General features: G+C 32.4%; 1 protein-coding gene across 17 annotated transcripts in view; it reads left to right on the top strand.

Moving 5' to 3' along the window:
- LOC132749724 (rootletin-like) overlaps positions 1-23,473 on the top strand; it is a 77,038-nt gene that overhangs the window by 35,244 nt on the left and 18,321 nt on the right. For all 17 annotated transcript variants that reach the window (XM_060739620.1, XM_060739617.1, XM_060739610.1 and 14 more), the window contains 19 exons: positions 2,349-2,470; positions 4,008-4,143; positions 4,557-4,972; positions 5,256-5,507; positions 6,104-6,231; positions 6,729-6,892; positions 9,118-9,241; positions 9,741-9,847; positions 10,523-10,660; positions 11,034-11,217; positions 11,564-11,733; positions 12,318-12,497; positions 15,228-15,424; positions 15,726-15,901; positions 16,635-16,820; positions 17,120-17,364; positions 17,669-18,101; positions 18,328-18,542; positions 18,990-19,110. In XM_060739620.1, coding sequence (XP_060595603.1) covers positions 2,349-2,470; positions 4,008-4,143; positions 4,557-4,972; positions 5,256-5,507; positions 6,104-6,231; positions 6,729-6,892; positions 9,118-9,241; positions 9,741-9,847; positions 10,523-10,660; positions 11,034-11,217; positions 11,564-11,733; positions 12,318-12,497; positions 15,228-15,424; positions 15,726-15,901; positions 16,635-16,820; positions 17,120-17,364; positions 17,669-18,101; positions 18,328-18,542; positions 18,990-19,110 — 3,694 coding nt within the window. The remainder of the gene's footprint in view (positions 1-2,348; positions 2,471-4,007; positions 4,144-4,556; positions 4,973-5,255; positions 5,508-6,103; positions 6,232-6,728; positions 6,893-9,117; positions 9,242-9,740; positions 9,848-10,522; positions 10,661-11,033; positions 11,218-11,563; positions 11,734-12,317; positions 12,498-15,227; positions 15,425-15,725; positions 15,902-16,634; positions 16,821-17,119; positions 17,365-17,668; positions 18,102-18,327; positions 18,543-18,989; positions 19,111-23,473) is intronic.

Genomic DNA, 23,473 nt, shown 5'->3' with positions numbered 1-23,473 from the left:
AAGTTTTTCTTAGATTCCTTTGTGTTAAGGATTGGATTGTTATAATACAGTGTAAGACTGTACAAATAATGAATACTGAAATTGTTGATTTACTCTGATAAGGGTTTTCCCTTTTCAATAATAAGTAGGATTGTGGTAGTTTTACGTACCAGTAGATTAGGGTGAATGAAAGTTCTTTTGAGGACAATTCAAAAGTTCTGATGCAGGAATTGCACAATAAATGTATATAATGAGAATGTAATCAATAAACAAATAATTAATCTGGTGATAAATTTTCAAATAAATTAAGTATTGAAAACAGTTTTCACAAAATTAATCTCTTTTTGGTGGTTTTTTATCTTTAGTATAATTTAAAAAAATTTAGACTGGTTTAAAACTTTGCATGTCTGAAAAAAATGTAAACCAGTTTGTAATCTGGAAATGGTCATTAAGATTAAATGAAGCATTCTAAATAATCATCTGGTGAAATGTTTATTTCAGTGTAGCATGAATAATGTGGTAGTTACGCGATATATTTGTATGATTATTGTTTAAAAAATGGTCAGTAAAATAACAACATAAACTAGATTCTGTAGTTATTATTGCCTGCTTGATATAGTGTCATATATTAATTTGTGTATTTCTTGCTTAAAAAAACTATTACAAATGTTTACCAGTGTTAACAAACTGTCGGCAACCTATAGATAATGTAGTAGAAAAGCTCATTTGGGTCTCTGTGGCTTACTGATTTAACTAATTTCCATGATGCCATCTTTACTGAAACATTTGGAGTCTTATGTTTTAAAGTCTGCAATCAATTCAATATTGAAAACTTTTAAGAAAAATATAAAAAATGAAAAATTGCATAAGACTGGACATTTTCAATACTATTTTAAATTGAGATATCACATTTAGCAGAAAATTTTCAATCTTGAAACATAAAATTCCAATTTGTAAAGAAAAAATTACAATAACATGAGGGCACATTGCAATTACGCTAATTGGCCAATCAAGAATTGAGCATGAGAGCCAAATATATACAACATACATACATATCAAATGTGCCATTAATCATAGTGGTAAAGCTGATAAAATGGGTTTTTATTTGCATCTCTAGTTGTTTCATATTTTCCTCGTAATGTGACGCAAGCTGTTTTTCAATGCTTTGCTTAAATACTTTAGCAAAAGTCAAAATGAATAAAATAGATTTTCAATATTTTTACATTTTCAATTCTGTTTTGTTGTATCACTTCACTTTATGTTTTAATGACTGCAATAATAGATTTAATAATTAAACCAAAACAAACTTGAGAACTACACATATACATATCAATTGTATAAAAAAGGAGAAATTGAATGAAAATGAAGATGTAAGAAAAAATTCAGCAAAGTTTTGCCCAAATTATAATATAATAATTGGTGCAAAATGTAAAGTTCTTCCTGGCACAGTTGATATGTGACTTTGGCGTATTGATATACCATTTGGTGGAAATTAAGTTACCCTAAGATGAAAATAATTAGCTGACTTTTGATCTTATTATTTAATAAGCACTAAAATTAAGCAGAAAATGTGTCTGTCTAACACAAGTTTGAAATATGACTGTAAGATTAAAATATGTTTAAACATTAAAATAAGACTTTAGAATAACACAATGTTGAAACTTGTAATAATTTCAATTGTATAATAAGCATTAGCCACTAATCTTCATAAGTAAAAATTTATCCCGACTTTTGTAGTGAGTGTGGTCGAAATCCTCTCATTATTCAGTAGGTTGTTAGAATTTAGGATTAACTGTTTCAACATTTTTATTTGCTTTTAACAGTAGTGTATAAAGTTCCCAGATTATTAAATATATTTAATAAATTAGACCTATTCTTGTGGAATATATAAGCCACTTTCTAGACCGATATTTCGGAACTTTCAAGATCTTTTAAGTATTTGCAAATGCTATAGGATATATTCCTTATATTCATGTAAGTCTTCATTTTTTGCAAAATATGATAATGATAGTGTTAATTATATAAATATATAAAATTTCAAGTGAATATTTGATTAGTTATTAAGTAAAAATAGAAAAAGGCTTTTCCAGTATAAAAGTTTCATAAATACTTTCTTACTGGATATTATAATTATATTGGTGAAATTATTATACCGTAGATATGAAAATGGTATTCTCCTAAGAGGTGAAAATAGCATAGATGCAAAAAATAGTTTTCTCCACTGGAAACTCAACATAAAAAAAGCATTTAGTGGTGTGATAAGCTGAGAAAAATCAAATAATCTTGTAATTCTATGATGCTTTAAATATGGTATTTCTTTACTCAATATAAATATGTTGTAGTTGAACGTTATAACCATGATGTTTCAGGTTGCAATGGACCGCGAGCGAGGTGAACGTCAGTCCATAGAGAGTCAGATGAGAGATGCCCGCCGCGAGGCTGCCGAGCTCCAGGCACGTTACGATGCTCACAGCGCAGAACTCAATGCTAGGTACAGTGTTCTGTTTTCCTTCTCCAGACAGGTTCTGTATACAAACTTGTTCCAATGTCAAAAAAACATATTTTCTCTCAAAATTGTGTCTGAAAATGTGCTATTACTGATTGACTGTAAAAGTCGTAATTGACTGTTGTCACATTTTTTCTCCCCGAATTTATCTAATGTCAGGACAATAAAAAATTACAAAATTAGATTGGACCTGGGTCTGTTTCCTAAAAGGCCGTTAGTTATAATAAGTACAGTCATGTGATTTAGTCATACATATTGCTGGATATTTTATACAGCCATGGATATAGGAAATTCCTTCTTCTGATAAAGCTTCAAGCAAGCTAAAGGAAGATTGCTGGTTATACCCTGGTGCTTGCTAGACCTGTGTTTAGTTATAAGCAAAGCAACTACCAAGGACTTTTTCCGAGTACGAGTATGGAAATTTATTAGATGACCTTAAAATGTCATCATTACTAAATTTTTAACAGGCAACGATATATTGAGATCTTCCTCAGCATGATGGTCGTCTTTTTCATTGATTTTAGAGCGATTTTATATGAATATTTGAATCAGACTGTGTCTTGAAGTTACGTGTTTCTGCATACTACACAAATACCTATTGGATAAATGTAAACTTTTCCACATACAACACATAAATCATTGGTTGATATGCAATGTTTATCTTTAAAGCAATCATCTGAAACTTAATGTACATTATGTGATTGTCGATAGGTTCAGATTCGAGTGTTTTGATATCTTTTTTATGTTTAAATGGGGATACACATTATGGGTAAGAGGTATGGGGATTTTTTTCAAGGAGGTGCACCATGTTTATTGTCAATTATCTCTTTATTAATGATGACATTGGCAACGAAAAGGTCCACATTCGATATAGACAGAGATATTGTTTGATATGCCTGAATTGGATGGCTTAAGACGGACCGAATTAAGACTGTTTGAACAAAACAATTGTTGACACTCTTGAAATATAGTGTAGTTATAAAACAATTGCAAATAATGACTTGGCTACATTTGTTTACTTTGAAAGTAATCCCTTGGATAGAATGAATTACAAAAGTTTAAGAACATTTGTTGAACAATTTTAGAATGATATTTTATTGAACAATTACTTGTAGGGTTTTGATTGCCCTGTTTTGAAATTATCATGAAAAATAGTGAAAAACAGAATTTGATTAATACGATATAAATCATACATTCATTTGAAAATGAGATTATCTATATCACTAACTGATTTTATTAGCAGTAAATATTTGGGGGGCCTACATGATTAAGGTCATAGATTTTGAACCACTTGCTCCCTTTAATTCCTCCCAGAGACTGGATTCATTCATGTTTGGAGGGTTAACAAAGGGCGTAGTTCTGGTCCCTGAATCCTAAGGGTTTCCCTTTACAAGTAAATCTGTAAAGTAACCATCTTACCATAATAGTGTCACTGTGACTTAAAACTCAACTTGTTTGTTGAAGTTGCCTCCCTTGTTATTAGAATACTAGTAGTACAGTTGCTTCCCTTTGTTATTTTCAGGGTGAATGAGCTGACCATGTCCAATGAGAAGTTGAAGATTCAGCTGGAAGAGAAGGACAAGACCGTCAGCAACCTTCGACGCGCTGTTGAACATCTCGAACTTAAAGCAGGGGAGAGAACCTTTGCTGATATGCAGGTATATACTTATGACTAAATTTAATCCTAAGTTAAGCAGCCAATTTCGATGATAAAAAATGTTGAAGGATATAGTGCAATATTGAAAGTTATGACTGACTTTTTATGTGTCCAGACTTTTGATTATTTGCCTATAATTTATCAAACATTTTATTGTGTGTCAATTGTATCATTTTAATTGAAAATTTTGCAGCTAAAATAAAAAGTTGATATTAGTTTTATAGGTGTCTGATGTAATATGATAAAGGGTTATATTTATGAAGTTTATGAACAACTTTTCTACTGTCTGTATTTACAACCCATTTGTCTTCATCTCAAGAATTCAGAGTGGAGATACTTGTATATTTTCCGCTGTGAATTGTTTTGATGTGTTATTAACTTTTGAAAATGTAATGAAAAATAATTTATTTCAAGGAGTCTGATATGTCAAGAGCAATCCGCGACGAGACTGAATCCCTTCACAATGCCCTCAGAAGTATCGCTGAATCAGTACTTAACGATGCTGATGAGGACATGCCAGTAGAAGGGGAAACCACTCTGTCACGAGCACGCTCCAAGTCACCCGTTGCACGTGCTAGGTCTCCAACTCTCCGCACACGCTCCAAGTCACCGCTGGATAGAACAAGGTCTCCAGCTTTTGCTGATGCAACTTTCTCTGCAGTCCAGGCTGCCCTCAATAAGAGACAGTTGCAGGTTGCCGAGTGCCGAGCCAAGTTGGCTGCGCAGAAGGACCACAATGCAGCGCAAAAGAAGATGATGGATGATATGGAGAATGAGAAGAGAAGGCTCGAACTTCAGATCCTTAACCTGAAAGAAGACCTTGACATTTCGTAAGTCTTCATTTCCTTTTGTCCAAACTTCTTAATATGATTTGACTATTCTGACAAAAGGCTTAAAGATTATTAAAACATCGTTTCAAAACATGTTAATTCAATATTGTAAGTCTTATACTATGCTGTAATCAAAAGTTTACCTGATAGTTTGTAAATTAAATCAAAATTAATATAGTTTACATGTCAAAATAAATTTAGATTGATTGATATGCTGATTATGCAATATTATATGAATATAATTTGTATAATTGTTAATAAATCTTTTCTTTTATAAATACAGGAGACGTGACAGAGAAGACACCACCCGTGACAGAGATCGTGTCAAGAATGCCCTCGGTTTGACAAGCTCCGAGAAACAACAGTTGGAGAGAGTACGTAACGAGCTGAACGAGCAGATCGAGCAGTTGAACAACGAGAACGAGAAACTGCAGGCGGCCAACTCCGAACTCCAGCGACAGAGAGATAACCTTGAAGATGACAAAGATGATATCACCAAGGACAAAGATCGCCAGATCAAGGAAAATGAGCGATGGTGAGTTAGAAAGGTGATAAACATAGCACATGGTGAATAAAAAGCAAACAAAAGTATTTGATAAGTATAAGGCCAAAAGAATTATAGATCAATGCCATTCATTTATTCACATACAAGACAGGTCTTTCACCCATAAATAAGTAAGAGTGTTAAACTATTCACCTTTGCATTAATGCAAATCGTAAAAGTCCACAGAAAATGTGTGACTGTAGAAGTACAATATTGCCAAATTTAAATGTTATTCTTAACCTCCTGGAACTGAAAATGGATTGCTTTTGCATACCAGGCCAGTCTACTCTTCCATATGTTCATATATTTGGTATTTCATGTTAGCGTTACACTATGAGTGTGTTAATGCAATTATTTTTCCTGTTAACAGTTCATATTTTAGATACGTGATAAATAGAATATTATATATGTGTAGCTTTATTACTAAATTTATTGAGCTCATTGAATATAATAATATTTTTTTCAACTTGTTCAATAAATTTAGTATTGAACCGACAATCATTAAATATCCTTTATTTTATTTTCAGTTGAAATATAGGTATTTTATTTTAACATTTTGACTATTTCTGTATGTATTTTTTTTACAGCCAGAGGATTATTGAGCAGCAGGAGCACAAGAATTCCAGTCTGAAGGAGGAACTAGTTGCCACAAAGGAGGCTCTCAACAGGGCACTTCTTGATAAGGAGGTTCTTGATCAACAAAGACAGGAAGTCAGTAAGTGAATACTCTCCAGTTTTGGAGGAAGTTTTTTTATGCAGGGATAGCAGAAGTACCACCAGTTTTGAGTAATAAATTGCCTACTGACATTTATTTATCACAAATTATCAGTTAGCAATTTTCATGCTCTGTACAAAATAAAAAATTGCCTTGAAAAACTTTTGTTTAAAATTAGTATAATGTTAAGGAACAAACAATTTTTTTTAAAGTTTTAAAGCATTTTTCTCCACAAAACTATGTGTATGAAATACTGTATTTGTGTGTATATATATCTGTGAACTTATTTATTTTCTTAACAAGCCTATGTCTATAAATAAAATATTCAATAGCTTAGCACAATGAAAACTGAAAATATTGATAATGGTATAGCAATTTTACCACATTAGCTGAGAGAGAACTGTAACCTGATCACCCATCAAAGGTTAAAAGTAAAACAAAAGATTACAACTGTTAGAACATGTAACATGTAACCAAAATGTTTCCAATATTTCTAGGTGAAGCTCACGCCAAGGCCGAGATGGTGAAGACAGAATTGGAGGGAGAGCTGCACAAGTCACGCTCGGAGGTGGCTGCCCTCAAGGACGCCCTCGTCAAGATGCAGGCATTGAACGAGGGTCTTGGACAGGACAAGATTGAACTTAACAGAATTATTATGCAGGTAAAAATATATTACTTATATTAATTGAAAAATTTTTATGTCTAGGATTTGTTTAGAAATAATTCTATGTGTTTTGTCATCTTTATACATTTTCAGTAGTCTAGTGACATACTGTACTTAGCTGTCAAGTTTAACCTCAAATTTACTCTGACATAAAAAGTAACTTTTTTTTGAAGAATCAGTCTGAAATTACTTTCAGGGTCACCATGAAACCCAAATTTTTACTAGCTTACATTTTTAGCTCACCTGTCTCAAAGTGACAGGGTGAGCTTTTGTGATCGCTTTTCGTCCGGCGTCCGTCCGTAAACTTTTACTTTAAATGACATCTCCTCATAAACCACTAAGCCAATTTCATCCAAACTTCACAGGAATGTTCCTTTGGTGGTCACCTTTAAAAATTGTTCAAAGAATTTAATTCCATGCAAAACTCTGGTTGCCATGGCAACCGAAAGAAAAAACTTTAAATATCTTCTTTTAAAAAACCATAAGAGCTAGAGCTTAGATATTTGGCATGAAACATCATCTAGTGAGTGTCTACCAAGTTTGTTCAAATAAAAGCCCTGGGGTCAAAATTGGCCCCGCCCCGGGGTCATTGATTTTCCCTATATGCATATAGTAAAAAACTTAAAAAATCTTCTTTTAAAGAACCCAAAGAGCTAGAGCTAAGATATTTAGCATGAAACATGTTCTAATTGGTGTCTACCAAGTTTGTCAAATAAAAGCCCTGGGGTCAAAATTGGCCCCGCCCGGGGGTCATTGATTTTCCCTATATGCATATAGTAAAAAATTTAAAAAAACCTTCTTTTAAAGAACTCAAAGAGCTAGAGCTTAGATATTTGGCATGAAACATCTTTTAGTGAGTGTCTACCAAGTTTGTTCAAATAAAAGCCTTTGGTCAAAATTGGCCCCGCCCCGGGGGTCATTGATTTTCCCTATATGCATATAGTAAAAACTTGAAAAATCTTCTTTTAAAGAACCCAAAGAGCTAGAGCTAAGATATTTAGCATGAAACATGTTCTAATGGGTGTCTACCAAGTTTGTTCAAATAAAAGCCTTGGGGTGAAAATTGGCCCCGCCCCGGGGGTCATTGATTTTCCCTATATGCATATAGTAAAAACTTAAAAATCTTCTTTTAAAGGACTCAAACAGCTAGAGCTTAGATATTTGGCATGAAACATCTTCTAGTGTGTGTCTACCAAGTTTGTTCAAATAAAAGCCCTGGGGTCAAAATTGGCCCCGCCCCGGGGGGTCATTGATTTTCCCTATATGCATATAGTAAAAACTTGAAAAATCTTCTTTTAAAGAACCCAAAGAGCTAGAGCTAAGATATTTACCATGAAACATCTTCTAATGGGTGTCTACCAAGTTTGTTCAAATAAAAGCCCTGGGGTGAAAATTGGCCCCGCCCCGGGGGGTCATTGATTTTCCCTATATGCATATAGTAAAAAACTTAAAAAATCTTCTTTTAAAGAACTCAAAGAGCTATGGCTAAGATATTGAGCATCAAACATGTTCTAATAGGTGTCTACCAAGTTTGTTCAAATACAAGCCCAGGGTGAAAATTTGCCCCGCCCCGGGGGTCATTGATTTTCTTTATATGTGTTCAGCAAAAACTTTAAATCTTCTTTGAAAAAACCCAAATAGCTAGAGTTTAGATATTAAGCATGAAACATCTTCTAGTAAGTGTCTACAAAGTTTGTTCAAATAAAAGCCCTGGGGTCAAAACTGGCCCGGCCCCAGGGGTGTCATTGTTTTTAAACTATATGTGTATAGTAAAAAACTAAAAAAAATCTTCTTTTAAAAAGCCCAATGAGCTAGAACTTAAATGTTTAGCATGAAACATCTTCTTATGGGTGTCTACCAAGTTTGTGCAAATAAAAGCCCTTGGGTTAAATTGGCTCTGCAACGTTGTGGGGGTTGGGGGGGGGGGGCCTATATACAGGTGAGCGACCTCAGGGCCATCATGGCCCTCTTGTTCTGTTTCCATTTTCTGTTGGAAAAATGACATATTTAATATATTTTCCTGTATCTAGCAGTGGTTTATCAGTTAGTTTGTCTCAAGGTTGCTAAACCTATCACCTTCTGGTATTGTGGTTTAAAGTCTTACAAGTATCTTAAACACATACCTCACATGATAAAAGTTTGTCTGAGAAATGGACATGCTGTAACTTAATTGAAGCTCAATGTTTTCAACAATAAATGACTTTATATTTTAAACATTACAGATGGAGGCAGAGAAGGCAGCTGTATACGGAGAGAAACAAGCTCTAGAACAAGAGCGCTCAGGAATCCGAGAGGAACTTGTCCGTGTAGAACAAGAAAAGATGGATCTTGACACAGAAAAAGCTGGTACGTTTTCTATAACATCACTTAATGTCAGACTGGTTCAAATGTTATAATACCAACTTATAAAAAACCAGTCTGAAACTCTGGAATCTTATTGGATGCTTCTGATCAGAGTAACAATTGACCAATTGTAGGACCAATTGTAGAAGTCCAGTTAGAGACTGGTTTTTTGAGTTTGGCCTAACTGGTAGGTTATGCATATTTTAGTGTATGAGTATTGTTGATTTTCTTTGAACTTGTAGTATCTTTTGTTGCAAAACAAGGAAATCATATACCTGAATGATAATGCAGGGTTTTCATTTGTATCTGAGGCAACAGATGTACTAACCAAAACAATTTTGCAAAGGGTTAAAGGGGATATTTTAATCTACAGGCTGAAAATACAGCAGATTTTAGCAGCATTTGAACCAATGATATGAATAGCCAATGTGTAAATAATAAAAACCCTGATAATGCTCTATAAAGAAATGTAATAAGTTTGTTGTTGTGTTGTTGTTTGAAGGATTGAACCAGACATTGGAGCTCAGTGAGATGACACGGCAGCAGCTTGAGGAGGAGATCCAGATATTAAACAGTGGCAAGGCCGACGTTACTGAACAACTTAATTCTGTAAGTACATGTTTGTCCAGCTTATACCAGCATGTTGGTATTACTGAACAACTTAATTCTGTAAGTTCATGTTTGTCCAGCTTATACCAGCATGTTGGTACATCAGTGTCAACTTTAGTAGTAAATTGTTAATTAACCAACGTGATTGTAGTAGTATGAAACTCCTGAAAATAATGGAAAAAACCGAAGTGTTTGAAAAATTTAAGAGTTTATATCCGTTATTAACTACATATATAATGATCTCCCTTTGAATTAAAATTTACTTCCTTACCTTTATATGGGAAAAATTAGTAAAACTATATTTTAGATACTTGTAGAAAAAGTGTTTTGTGCAAATTTGAATATAAAGACTTAAAGAGAATAGATTTTGGGAATAAAGTTGTTGTTTTTATGCAAATTTTGAATAAAGAGTAAAGTTGTTGTTTTTGTATGAACTTGGAAATAAAGAGAATAAAGATGTTGTTTTTATGCAAATTTGGAAAAAAAGAGAATTAAGTATTATTTTTATGCAAATTTGGAAATAAAGAGAATAAAGTATTATTTTTATGCAAATTTGGAAATAAAGAGAATAAAGTTGTTGTTTTCATGCAAATTTGGAAATAAAGAAAATTAAGTTGTTGTTTTTGAGATTTATTGAATGGTACTAGTTAAACAGTTACCTTTGTGGTGTTTCAGGTATCCAGATCGAAACAGAATATTGCCGAGGAGTTGGTGATAGCTCGTAAGGAATTAGATCGTATACAGAACCAGTTACAGAGAGTTAGCAAGGAGAAGGAAGCTCTTAACCTGGAGAAGGGAGAACTTATTGTACAGGTAAATAGTTGTATTATGTACACATTGTATATATTTAAACTAAAAGTACAGTATATTTAAACTAAAAGTACAGTCATATACTTCACATAGTAAAATCAAAGTAAAAAAGTAAAAAAATTGTTGCCCGGCTTGACTCATAGTATTTCTCCTAAAACGAACAACTATTTTTTTCAAGACTTATAAAACTTAGAATAAATGTTGTCAAGAAATTGATGACATAAAATTACAAAGTCAAGATTTCGGATCCGTGTTGTACTTTTGCAGAAATGTTTAAAGGGAATAGTTTAAGAAATTCATAATGGCAAAGGTTACTGTTTGACTATTTTACTTATTCTGCCTGGTACAATGTTAACGTACAATGTTATTATTACAGGTGACAGCCACAGAGCGTGAGAACCGTCAACAGAGTGAACTTATTGCTGCTCTCCGTATGGACAAGGAAGGCCTCGAGGGTAACTTGTACGAGACTGCTAACGGCCTCGCTCAACTTGAGGTGAAGAAACAACAACTTGAGGTTGAAAACCAGGACCTTCTTGTCAGGAAAGAAAATCTTCAAGGTAAATTTAAGATAAGTTTCTATGGCAACACATTGTTATAAAAGTCTGAAAAATTATTTGTGTTCATACTTAAAAAGAGGTAAATAGAAAAGTTGTTTGGCAGTTCTGTTCTATATACATTCTATTGGACCTGATTGAAAATGTGTGGTGAAGTTTAGTATTTATAGAACTTTAGTGTTAATCATTAAAAGCGGGACAATAAAATTTTATGCAAGTGTTAAGAAATTTTATGTCAAATTTGTAAATAGTTATTCTTGCAAGAAATTATAAAATAATTATCATCAATAGCTCTAGTTGAAACAAGAAAGATGGTAGTTAATAAAGATGATGTGGAATGTATTTTTAGGTGAGATTGCCCGCCTTGTTAAGGAGAAGGACTCTGACCTAGATAAGTACGATCATTCGAGGGAAGAGTTACAGAAACGTCTAGCCCAGCTAGAGAGAGACATGCAGATGGCACTGACACAAGAAAAACAAGCTCATGAAGATGATGTGGATAGACTGATGAGAGAAAAGGTAACAAAATTGTCTCCATTTTATGTGTGCATGTTAAATTTATGAAATTATGTATTATTTTATTGGCATCATAACAGATACATTTTTCATGCAAATCCTTGTGATATATTCAACCACATTTTGTTTCTTTAATGCTATTACTATATAAACTTGGCTTATCAGTTATCTATGGAAATTTTTTCTCTACACTTGACATATTTTAAAGGATACTCCTGAAGAAAATTAGAATTTTAGGAGTGCTTTAAAAGATTTGGCCTCTATGGATAAGTTTTAAGGTCCTGAAGTTTAAATCGCTTGCCTTTCTCTGCTGCGGGTTTGAATTACACCAGAGACTTTGAATTCTTACTTTAGCGGAAGCTGTCCAGCTCACTTAAGAAGGTTGATGGTAGATGGTACTTCTCAGATACCTAAAGTCATGTACAGAGTGGCATTTGAGGTCTTCCTCTGTCAGTTAAGCTGAGATTCTCCCTACGACCTTTATATTGTCAGCATAATCCATCTAAAACCTTACAAAATTATAATTACTAGTCTTGATATGCATATCTCAGTGGAATACAAATATATATTTCTTTATCATACTTTAGGACCGTCAGAGAGCCGAGTTGGAGAATGAGAGAGAATCAATTTTACACAGACATGCCATGGAGAAGGAGGAGCATCAACAGAACTTTAACAAACTACAGGAAGATATGGAGGAACAAATCTCCGCCCTGTCTCGAGACCGAGATAACTCTCTCCTTATGGCTGAGAATGATAGACAACAGGTAAATAGTTATATCAACTTTATATTTTACATTTAACTAACTATATCAACTTTATATTTTCATATGATTTCATGCAATTTTCTTAAAATTTTGTTGTGATAAATGCTTCCAAGGGATCACCCTTCTTCCAGATTTTAATTTGTATATGAATGTATAGGTGAAAATAATGTTAACTTTCTACTCACAGTCGGAATCTATAGTCTACAGGTGTGGTAATGAGTTATAAAGCTTGATTTCTATGAATTAGTCAATGGAATTCAGGTTACATACTTGAATTATAGATAGTTTACATAGGTTTCTTTGATGCATACTTTATCATCACTAAAATTTTGTACAAGCGATTTAGAATACAATTTCAAATTGCCCATTTTTCTTTCAACTTCAACGTTTCGATACTTCCAAAATGTAAAGAAAACAGACAGAACAACCAGATTTTAAAAGTATTTCTTTTTTACTTTGTGTGGATGAAACATATTTTATTGAATGAACTTTGCATTTGGATTTGAAATTATGAAAGAGTTGCAAATAAATTTTAGAAAATATGGTCATTCAAATATATACACATGCTAAATGATGCATTAATTTCAATAGTTCAGTAAAAAACTGAGGTAATGAATCAAGATTTGATTTATCTAAATCCAGTCTGAATAGAGGCTTTCATAAAACTGCAGTAACTGCAATTTGAAAATTTATTAAAACATGGCTTGTAGGAAGAAAGAGGATGGAATTAGAAATTTTACACAAGGTGATTTTTTTGTTTAATTTTGTAGTTTACATATTAATAGGTTCTTTTTTTAATGGTAGAAAAAAATGGAAGAAAATCTGTTTTTCGTCAAGAAAATATAATAACATTAAAAGCAGTGAAACATGTCTTAATTTATATAGTATGCATGTGGATTTGTAAATTTTTTCGATTGAATTTACTAAGCATAAAACTGAACATATTAAATTAACTTTGAGTATCAAAAAGAAAATTTTGGCTTTACTTTACATGACAATTTTTTAAACTTTTATTTTTATTTTTTCTTGTTTTTGTTGGGTAGGGAAGTGATCAATGAAGTTTGGGCTGGGTTGGAATAGTTTTTCATTTTCGTTTAAAAATATTTCATGCAAATATTTCTTTAAATTATAATTAATATACATTATAAACATGCAGAGAATAAGAAAATGAGCAAGTGAATTAAGTCATAACTTTTATAAGCTGGTCTTATTATTAGTACCATACTTGGAAAGAAAATTGCAGGTGTTAGCAATTTAAATAAATCACATTGACAAACAAATTTGGTACAATTTAAATGACCTCTATTATCATGTTTATAAAAGGGTTGCCAATTTTCATTTTAATTTCCTTCACAAATATGTCACTTTAAATGTAGGGATGTAGTTTAGTGTTGGTATATAATATACTGTTAAATGCATTGTATTTTACTTCGATTTTTTTTTTTCTTGGCTGTTGTTCAAGTTATTCTTAATTGTTGATTTTTTTCCGCATATTGCTAAATATTTTTCTATAGATCTGTTTGAAATATGTATTTCGTTTGGATAACTGGGTCATCGTAAATAAATACTCCTTGTAAAAGGAGGATTTACATCTCTGATGTGTGAAAAAAATTGAGAGGACTTTAATGTTAAATACAATTCTTTATCCATTGAATTATTTCCAGTATTATAGATGTGAAAATAATGGGAGTTTAAAATGGATATCACATAGTGTTTAAGACGAAAATTTATAGTGAATTTCTTTTTTTGTAAAAATCAAGAATTAGGGCAATTGTTAGCAAGTGGGATTTGTTTCATATGCAAATTTATACAGATTTATTGTATACACATAACTGCAAAGTGAAATTGGAATATGAAAAGAAAAAAGTGCTTAAAGATTGAAATTGAATAAAATATATAAATGTAGAGATGGTGTAAGGGAGATAATTCTGTTAGACTTCTCATAACAGATTAATTATATTGAACTATAATAGGGAATGTATGAACTTAATGCAAACCTCCATTTATATGATTATTTATATAAAATGAATCAGTTTCCAAAAGGCAATTTATTTTAATGTTGAAATTTGCAAAAAGATAGATAATAACATTGTTTTTAAAAGGTAATGGAAATTTAAGTTCAGACATTTAAAAGTACAAAGCAATGTTTAAAGGGAGAGCTAAATGTGCACTATGTGCAAAACAGATGCGGAAAATTGTAACTTTTGCCGATTATACACACGACAATGGCAGTCAATATATACAAGTATGTTTGAGCAAGGGAAATCTGTAATATTTTGTAGAATAGGTCACATATTATGTGAATAAAATCATCCCATAATAAAATACACAAATTACTGTTTATAAGTTCTATATTTTATTTGTTATAATATTCGGAGAAACTTTATGAACATCCACATTTTGACTAAAATATTAATTGCATATACAGTTGTTGTATTTTTTCGAAAATTCAGATTATATAGTTTTAGGATCAAGGGAAACAACTATTACAGTATATATTTTTGAGGATCAAGGGAAACAACTATTACAGTATATAATTTTGAGGATCAAGGGAAACAACTATTACAGTATATAATTTTGAGGATCAAGGGAAACAACTATTACAGTATATAATTTTGAGGATCAAGGGAAACAACTCGGATTACAGTATATATTTTTTGAGGATCAAGGGAAACAACTCTGAAATATAAAACATTCCCAAAGATTACCTTTCTTTGTTTCTATTTTCAGACAATCTCCCTTCTGGAACAGGAGAAGAGCACTCTGTTGGAGAAGAACAACAACCTGAACATGGAGTTGGCCAGTGGCAACGTAGAGTATGAGAGACTGAAGCGCGAGTCCCAGGCCCGCCAGGAACAGGACCGAAGCAACATCAACTCCCTCCAGTCCGAGCTGAAGAACTTCAGATCCCAGTTTGAAGAGACCTGGTAAGTACTGATATTAAAGCAAGAGATATCTGACCTAGAATTTGCTAGATTTAGCCAGCATTATAATTATGTGCCTATCCCATAATAAATGTAATTTACTTACTTATCTTAAGATGAAATCATGGTTAAAATGATTTTCCCTTAGACTTTGTTTACACTACAGTAAAAGTATTGAAAATTATCAAGATAAAATGATAATCTGCAAAGTTTTTGTGTACATTCAATGCCTGTTACTGTTACCAGATACTTGTTATATTAGCATTAGATTTGTGTTTTAACTTTGCAATTTTGTTTCATACAGCGAGAACCATGAGAAGGAGTGTAAAAATCTGGCCAATCAAATCAGAGATCTTGAGCGTCAGAAGGAGGCTGCCATGCGCGAGGTCGGAGAGTTGAAGGTTCAGCTGAAACTTGTTGAGGAGACACGTGATAACATTAGACGTGACCTCATCGAGGCCAACAGAAGAATCAGAGAAGGTATGTTGTTATCTCCCTTTCTCTAATTTGAAGTATCTCTCTCAGCCTTTCCAAGATGAATTTGATAATGAGAACTTAAGAAATTGATAATGTTAACATAACTCTGTAGCGAATTTTCCAGGTCTCAGTTACCACTAAATTATTAACTTAGTGTTTTCAAAGAGGATTCATTGCAATTTTACTTGTGTATTTCTGGTGTATTGAAAAAATAGATACAATGTTAAAGAATAGTAAAAGATAAAAAGGAATGACTAAGAGTCATGCTTAGAATAAATAAAGTGATAGTGAGACATTGTAGAATCATTAAATGTCAAGGGCACATTTTACCTTTTTTTCCATAAAAGGCATTACAAAAATAGAACAATCTTTCTATATGGATTGATGTATTTCAACATTATAATTCACTGTTTTTTAACTTCTGAACTTTGAAGATTGCCTAGAGCAGTGATCAGAAAGAAAAAAGTGAAAATTGCAGAGTTTATAGTATTACTTTTCCAAAGGGAAAAAAATGTTATCTTTCGTTTCATAGACTGTAATAAAATACAAAGATTTTTCTTAGCAGAGTCATAAAGCTTGATTTAGAGACGTCATTGTTATGGATAAAGAAGCTGTTTCAAAATATGCATAGAATAAGTTCATATTGCAGAGCATTAAAATAGAGAAATTTAGGATATATTAATTCATGGACATAACCCATGTTAACTAAGTTATACAATGTTGTTATAATACACAGGTGAAGAACAGAGGGATCAGTTAAGGAAGGATATGGTAGAGTTAAAGAGGAACATGAATGATGAGATCAGGGAGAAAGAAGCCGTTAGCAAGACTGCGGATGAGCTCCGCAGTACCGTCAAGAAGAACGAGACAGACAAGATCGAACTTAACCGAGCTCTTGGTGACACCAGACAGAGAGCTGCTGGTGAGAATATTTCTATGTTTGACATTAAATTCTCATAGGAAATCTTGTTTTAACTGCCTTTCCAAATGGTTTTTCTGGTTCTTTTCTGGCAGCATGTGAGTAATTGAGTAACTGCCTTTGGCCTTTATTGTCTTCAGGTTATGCTGAATATGGGAGTAAATTATATCTTATTTTTGAACAAGGACTTGACATACAGAACACTTTTAGTAGTAACTGTCAGTGAGTGATTATTTTATTTTAATTGATAAACTGTTACTTGAAGATAACAAACCATTGTACATCTTACATTCATATTACAGTCCTTGATGAACAAAAGGGAGCTATCACAAAGGAGGCAGCTGATCTTCGTGCCAGTCTGCGCGAGGTAGAGAAGGCCCGTCTTGATGCCAGACGTGAGCTCCAAGACCTGCGTCGCCAGGTGAAACAACTTGACAGTGAGAGGAGCAAGCTCGGCCGTGAGGTCATTGACCTTCAGCAGAGAATTTCCCGAGATGAGGAGAAGGAAGATGAGTCCAGACGCTGTCAGTTTGACCTGAAACAAAAGGTGCGTTACTTTTCTGACAAAACCAGTGACAATATCTAAATATCAATCTTTTATAGTATTTTGACAATGATGTATAATATTATTCATTTGTTTAGTAAAAAAAAAATCTTATTAATATCATAAAAAAAATTATTCTTCAAAGCCTAAGAACCTCAGAGTAACTTACAGTGTGATTTATCACAGAAAATTGTATGTCTTAAAATGTGATTCTTAAATTAAGAAAGTAGGATATTGTACCAAGAAAAATGTTATTTCTTGTAAAAGTAATTTGAGTCCTTTAAATGTCTGATTTGTTCATTTATAGGTTGTTGAGGGTGAGGCCAGCAGAGAGGCCCTCAGAAAGGAGATCAACAATCTCCAGCGTAAGATGGCTGAGGCTCATGATGAATACTGTCTGAAAGAGAAGGATTACCGAATGGCCCTCGAGGACAGTCGTCGTGCTGAGAAACGTATGGAAGACCAGAGACGTAATCTTGAAATCCAGTTTGAAAATCTGAGTGCTGAGGATGGTGAACTCAGATTGAAACTGAGTGGATCTGAGGGACGTGTCAATGCCCTCGAGGCTCAGTTGGCTAGATTGGAGGGAGTTAAGAGAGATATTGAATTCAAGTTGAACAGCATTGTATCAAGTCTGAGGAGAACTATTGGATTCAGACAGGAGATGCCAAGATCTAGGAGCCCGATCAGATCCAGAAGCCCAAGCCCCAAGAGATCCCGCCCAACGTCACCATCTAAAGGTACTACATCAATTAAAATTTTATGTTAACCTTTTTTTTAGTAAAATTTACAGGAAAAAATTGTAAACAGGAGCTTCTTATTAAATGATAATTTAAAGGACTAATTATTGGTCTTTTTTGTTTTGATGTATCACCTTTACCCTTAAATCAGCTTTCAAATAATTGTTCCACCTTGGATATAAAGAGTTGTCAATTTTGCTTGAATTTATAACTTCTGTATCTGTAGGATTTGAAAACACTTTCGCCACCACCACTGAAGGACGCGGCAGTCCAATTCCTCGCACAGGATCTCCAGAACGCACTGCCAGCCCTGTCCGTGTCCTTAGAGCCCTATCACCAATGAGAGAGGTTCAAATATCTGCCAGTGATGTCGACCCAGAAGCAGTTAGGATGGCTCTAAGAGACTTTGTCAACCAACTTGCCAACGCTGAGAGAGAAAGAGTAAGTTTAACCGTTACATAACTAAATTTATATAGTTTCCTTCTTGCCTTCAAATGAGAACTATTGTTTGTTTTATTGATATCAGATGTTACGTTAAATTATATGTCAGTGCTTGAAGTTATGCATGGTATTGTTGCCCAGTGGGTAATGTTTCAGACTGGTAATTTAGGGTTTTCTGCCTACATGGGTTCAACTCTGTCAGGGGCAGGCCTTTGTTTCCTTGAGCAAGATGATATACATGTATTTTGAAATACATGTATATCTGAAAAAGTTGATTAGAGTTGTTGTTCAAATCATTAAATGATTATAATGCGCAACATATTTCATTTGCAGATTGTGTTTTTTTTTAAGCTTAAAAGTTTTTTGTAGCTTAAAATTCTGCTAAAAAGTAAGTGTAATGAAAATTTTGATAGCGTTCTTTCATTTGTTGTTTTACAATCATTGTAGGACGATGCTGTATGCCAGATGAGAAATCTTGGTGTACAATACAAGGAGCTTGAACAAGAAAGGGAGAGAACTGAGAACAGACTTCAACAACTACAAAAATCCATGTGTGAAGTAGAGGAAGGTGAGTTGCCTCCCTTGTTTTACCACCACAGTCCATTATAATGTTAACATTATTGTGTAGAGAAATTTAATTTGATTTCAACCTTTTTATACATACAAAACTGCACCATATTAAAATGTGCATGAGGGGAGTTGTGACCTAGTAGTTAAAGTGTTTGCCTCTCAAACCAGGTAAAATGGGTTGGAGCCTTACTTGGGCTACAACCATGTCTTCTTATATGACACCAGTACTGGTTATTCCTAGTAGACTAGAAAGTTGTTCAAATAAGTGCGAAGCGGTCATCTTAATTATGCTTTAGCAAAGATTGTTTAAACTAATGTGCATACAGTACCAATGATTTATTTACCTTTTATAACACAGAACCCTATAAAAGACCTGTTCCCAGTGGAAATTTTCTTTAATATCATGTAGTTTTCCCAAAAATGTGAATTTTAGCTATAATTTTTCCCAAAATCAAGAGGCTAAGGCATATTCTCAAGATAGAAAAACCTGCTAATACCTGCACAGCAAGCCTGCACATCTGTGCTGTCAGACAGTCAAACTGTGATTTATACTGTTAGTTGCTATTTTTCTTGGTATTTTGCTATTGAAATCCCTTAATTTTTTAAATGGACTGTTCCATATTCAAAGCAGAGCAAGTCCATTTAAGAAATTCAGGAAGAAATTTAAGAAGAAGAAAAAAAAATCTGCCTAAATTATAGGAAGTAGAATTTTTAGAAATTAATTTTGTAAGCACCACTGTACCGTGGTCACTTTTAAGAACTGTATTTTTCTAAACCTTAATACCATTGACCTTAATAGCACAGTTTCCCTAGAGATGTGAATGAATAAGTAATGCAGAATTTGTAAAGTGTCCAATTTAAACAATTTAATCCCATCTTTAGAGCTTAGGTTTGGTGATTGAATAATATATTATTGAACACAATATGTTAACACAAGGGAATTATTCGATGTAATGCTTGATTGAATCGCCACCTAAGAGGCTTACAGTGTTTAATATAAGTATACAAACTTATAAGGTCATAAATGATATTCAATTTTCAGTTTAACAAAGAGGTAATGATGGTGTAATACTTCAGGTGTTCTCAAATATAAGGAAAAGTTTGAATCCTGCAAGGGTCATGATCTTGCGTTTTTCATAGTGCAAAGTCCGGATTTATCAATGCAGAGTAATTTAGATAAAATCATGAATTTAAACATGATTTAGCAATAAGATTCATGATGAAATAACATTACAATTGATCACTCAATTTATCAGGCAGAAGCTTATTAGTTCAAGTACAAATTAAAGCATCTATGCTACAATGAACAAGATCTCAATTGTATACTTGCAAATCAATGAGAAATCGAATCAAATATTTGATTTTGTAATTGTGTCTTATAAATAAGTTTGTTCGTCAGCTTACAAAATATACAAGCTTATCTTTTTGCACAATAATTAAGCTTAATCATGTTGTTTGATCGAAAATATATTCAACCATTTTAACATTCACTTGACTTGATTTTCATAACAAATTTTAATAATTTGCAAATTTTCAAAAGTTGGAAAAATGGTGCTGAAATGATAAATGGGTGGAAAAATCTTGGAAATTAGTTTTCAACTTGATTTGAATTGCTTCAATTGATAAGCAATTATCTAATAATTGAAGTTTAAGGCTTAGCAATTTAGGTTTGAAGGTCACTGTTATAATTCTGGCATGTTTTATATATTGTATATATACTTATTATATTGCTATTACTTTCCATGACATTAAAATTACTTCAAGTTCCTTGCTGAGAGGGAAATAAATAAGATATTTTATGACCTAATTTAGATTTATTGAATTTTATTTGCTTGTTAAAGTATAGTAAACCTTAATTAAAATTTATCTGTAAAATGTGTACTTTGCCAAATTTACTATCTATAGAAAACATGTACTTTAAAAATAATCATTTGCTTTCTCCATTGACATTCCCTTTAAAAGCATAGAGGAATTTGTTTACATATGGTTTACAAGTTTTCCAGACCAACTAAAAACTGATTCTGACTTTTCTGGAGCCTGTTATACAATACTTGATGATAATGATTTATAATAATTTGTTGACTAGTACATTTTGAGATTATGAAAAATGTGTATCATTATTTGATTATTTCTCATTAAAACATGATTGTCATTTATAAATATATAAAATAAACATTTAAATTGAAAAGTAGGATTTGATAAACATACATTTCGGTTGCTAATAGATTCTTATTCTACAAAACTCAATAATCATGTATTGAACTGATCTACATTTTAGGGCAGAAATGTAATGAATATACATGTTATACTTATATATCATCATGCCAACTATTCTTATTATCTTAATATAGTGACACAAAGTTGAATGGACATATATCGACAATAAAATCAAGTTTTGCAAACATGTCATTGTTAAAGGATTATTTTCATTTCATGTAAGTTGATATAAAGTCCCATAAAGTCTCTTAAATTTGCATAATCTTTCACACCAAATCTTATAATGATTGTTTACAGTACCTAATATAAAGAAATTACCTATATTGTTCAGGGTGGGAATTGTCCTGCCAGTGCTTGTCCGTTACTATCAAATCATTATCTGTCCAAACTTACACTAGAAAAAGTGCTAATTTGAGGCTTTTATTTGATCAATACTTCAATAGAACTTTAAATTACCCATTTCACGCTCGAGTATGAATGTTACCAAGTACGGGTTTTCAGTTAATAACCAAGTTTGGCATGATTGATTGTAAACGAAGTGGTTAACATGACTTTATTATAAACAAGGTTACCAAGGGTGTTAGGGTATTTCACTGTCCATCTTATTCTTTTATCAAAAAATAGATATAACCTAATACTGCCATATGGATATTGAAAAAATTTTTTGAGAGAATTTGTCAAGATTATGAGGTTAACAGATTTTAAGAATTATACATGTACACATTGTTGCACATAAATTCATAATTATTTCTAAATTGATTAATTTATTACCATAATTATTTTATTTAGTATGCAATTTTTTCTAGATTTAACTAAACTAATTTTCATCACAAAAATTCTTGTTCTCCAGTCAGTATATTTTGACATTTTAAACTAATGCTACCTTCATACTTATAATTAATTGATTGAGCCTTCAAATGATTATGTTACGTTAGAGTATCAAAAGAATTCATTCATTCCAGATTGACTTAAATTTCATCTATACTTTTTCCATTAAAAAAAGAATTTTAAAAAAGATCAAGTCCAAGGTTTTAAATTTCTGCACAGAGTTGATATTTTTCATTTCCCGCTAAAACCCAGTTGTCATCAGTTTGCCATGTCTGAACACGATTTGATTTATTACAAACTGGGAAGAAAATATTTATTTGAAAGCCGTTCTCTTTTCTTTTGAACTGTTAACCTTGGGGCGCGATTTTATCTATCTGAATATAGGTATTCTTATACGTTGCTAAACTTTTCAAGTAGCGAAATAATCTAATGGGGCGTTATTGAAATTTTGCCGCAGTGGAATTTGCTGAGTGCATACTAGGTGGAAAAATGTACATTATCGATAATAATGACACAGTTTGTTTACTGAATGTTTTACTACTCTCTTAAGTGTTCGTATATTTGATTGTTCAAACATAGGACAATACAAGCTGATTATATTTTCGGAACATGAGAGTTTTCTTCGCGATGCTTGTTTTATACATGACCTCATGAATGGCGGAATGAATATTTTTAATGTACATGTACAAAGAGCTACAAAAATGTTGGATATTAAGCTAACTGAGCAGTAATTAGGGAAAAGGCAGAAATGAATTGCAAAGAAAAACATTCTTTGTTCCATGTGTGATATTTGGGAGGAAAAATAAAAATGGAATTTTGATTCAGGTCAAGTTAATGTAAATTGATGCAATTGTTTTGGATGGAATAGTATTTTATGATGATGGTTTAAGATAGTTTTGCAAACAGTAAAATGGCATACAGGATATACATGCCTTTACCGGACCCACTTCCAGCATTCTTAAAACCTGGTTTCAAGACAGAAAACAATATCCTACCTCCTGATTTAAAATGTGCAATACTGGAGTACAAAGCGTCATTGAATTCTGGGATTGAAGAAGACGAAGGTGTGTATAGTACAGCTCATTTCATTGGTCAATTCAGATTACAACAGAAAAGGTTTTTTGGAAGGTTTTTCTCAGAGAATGTAACAAAAATGTTAATTGTACTTTTATAGGGTTTAGAATAAAACAGAATAATATTTAATATGTCAAATGACAAAATTTTTACATTTGACTGCTCTAGGTTAATAAAATCATTAAATTGATCTGATTGGTAAAGAACAAAATTGAATTTTTGATATTTAACATAGATAAACT

The sequence above is a fragment of the Ruditapes philippinarum genome, unplaced genomic scaffold (genome assembly GCF_026571515.1).
Source record: "Ruditapes philippinarum isolate M1 unplaced genomic scaffold, ASM2657151v2 ctg73_1_1_1_1, whole genome shotgun sequence".
Classification (NCBI taxonomy): Eukaryota; Metazoa; Mollusca; class Bivalvia; order Venerida; family Veneridae; genus Ruditapes; species Ruditapes philippinarum.
This window is presented reverse-complemented; position numbering and strand designations above follow the sequence as displayed.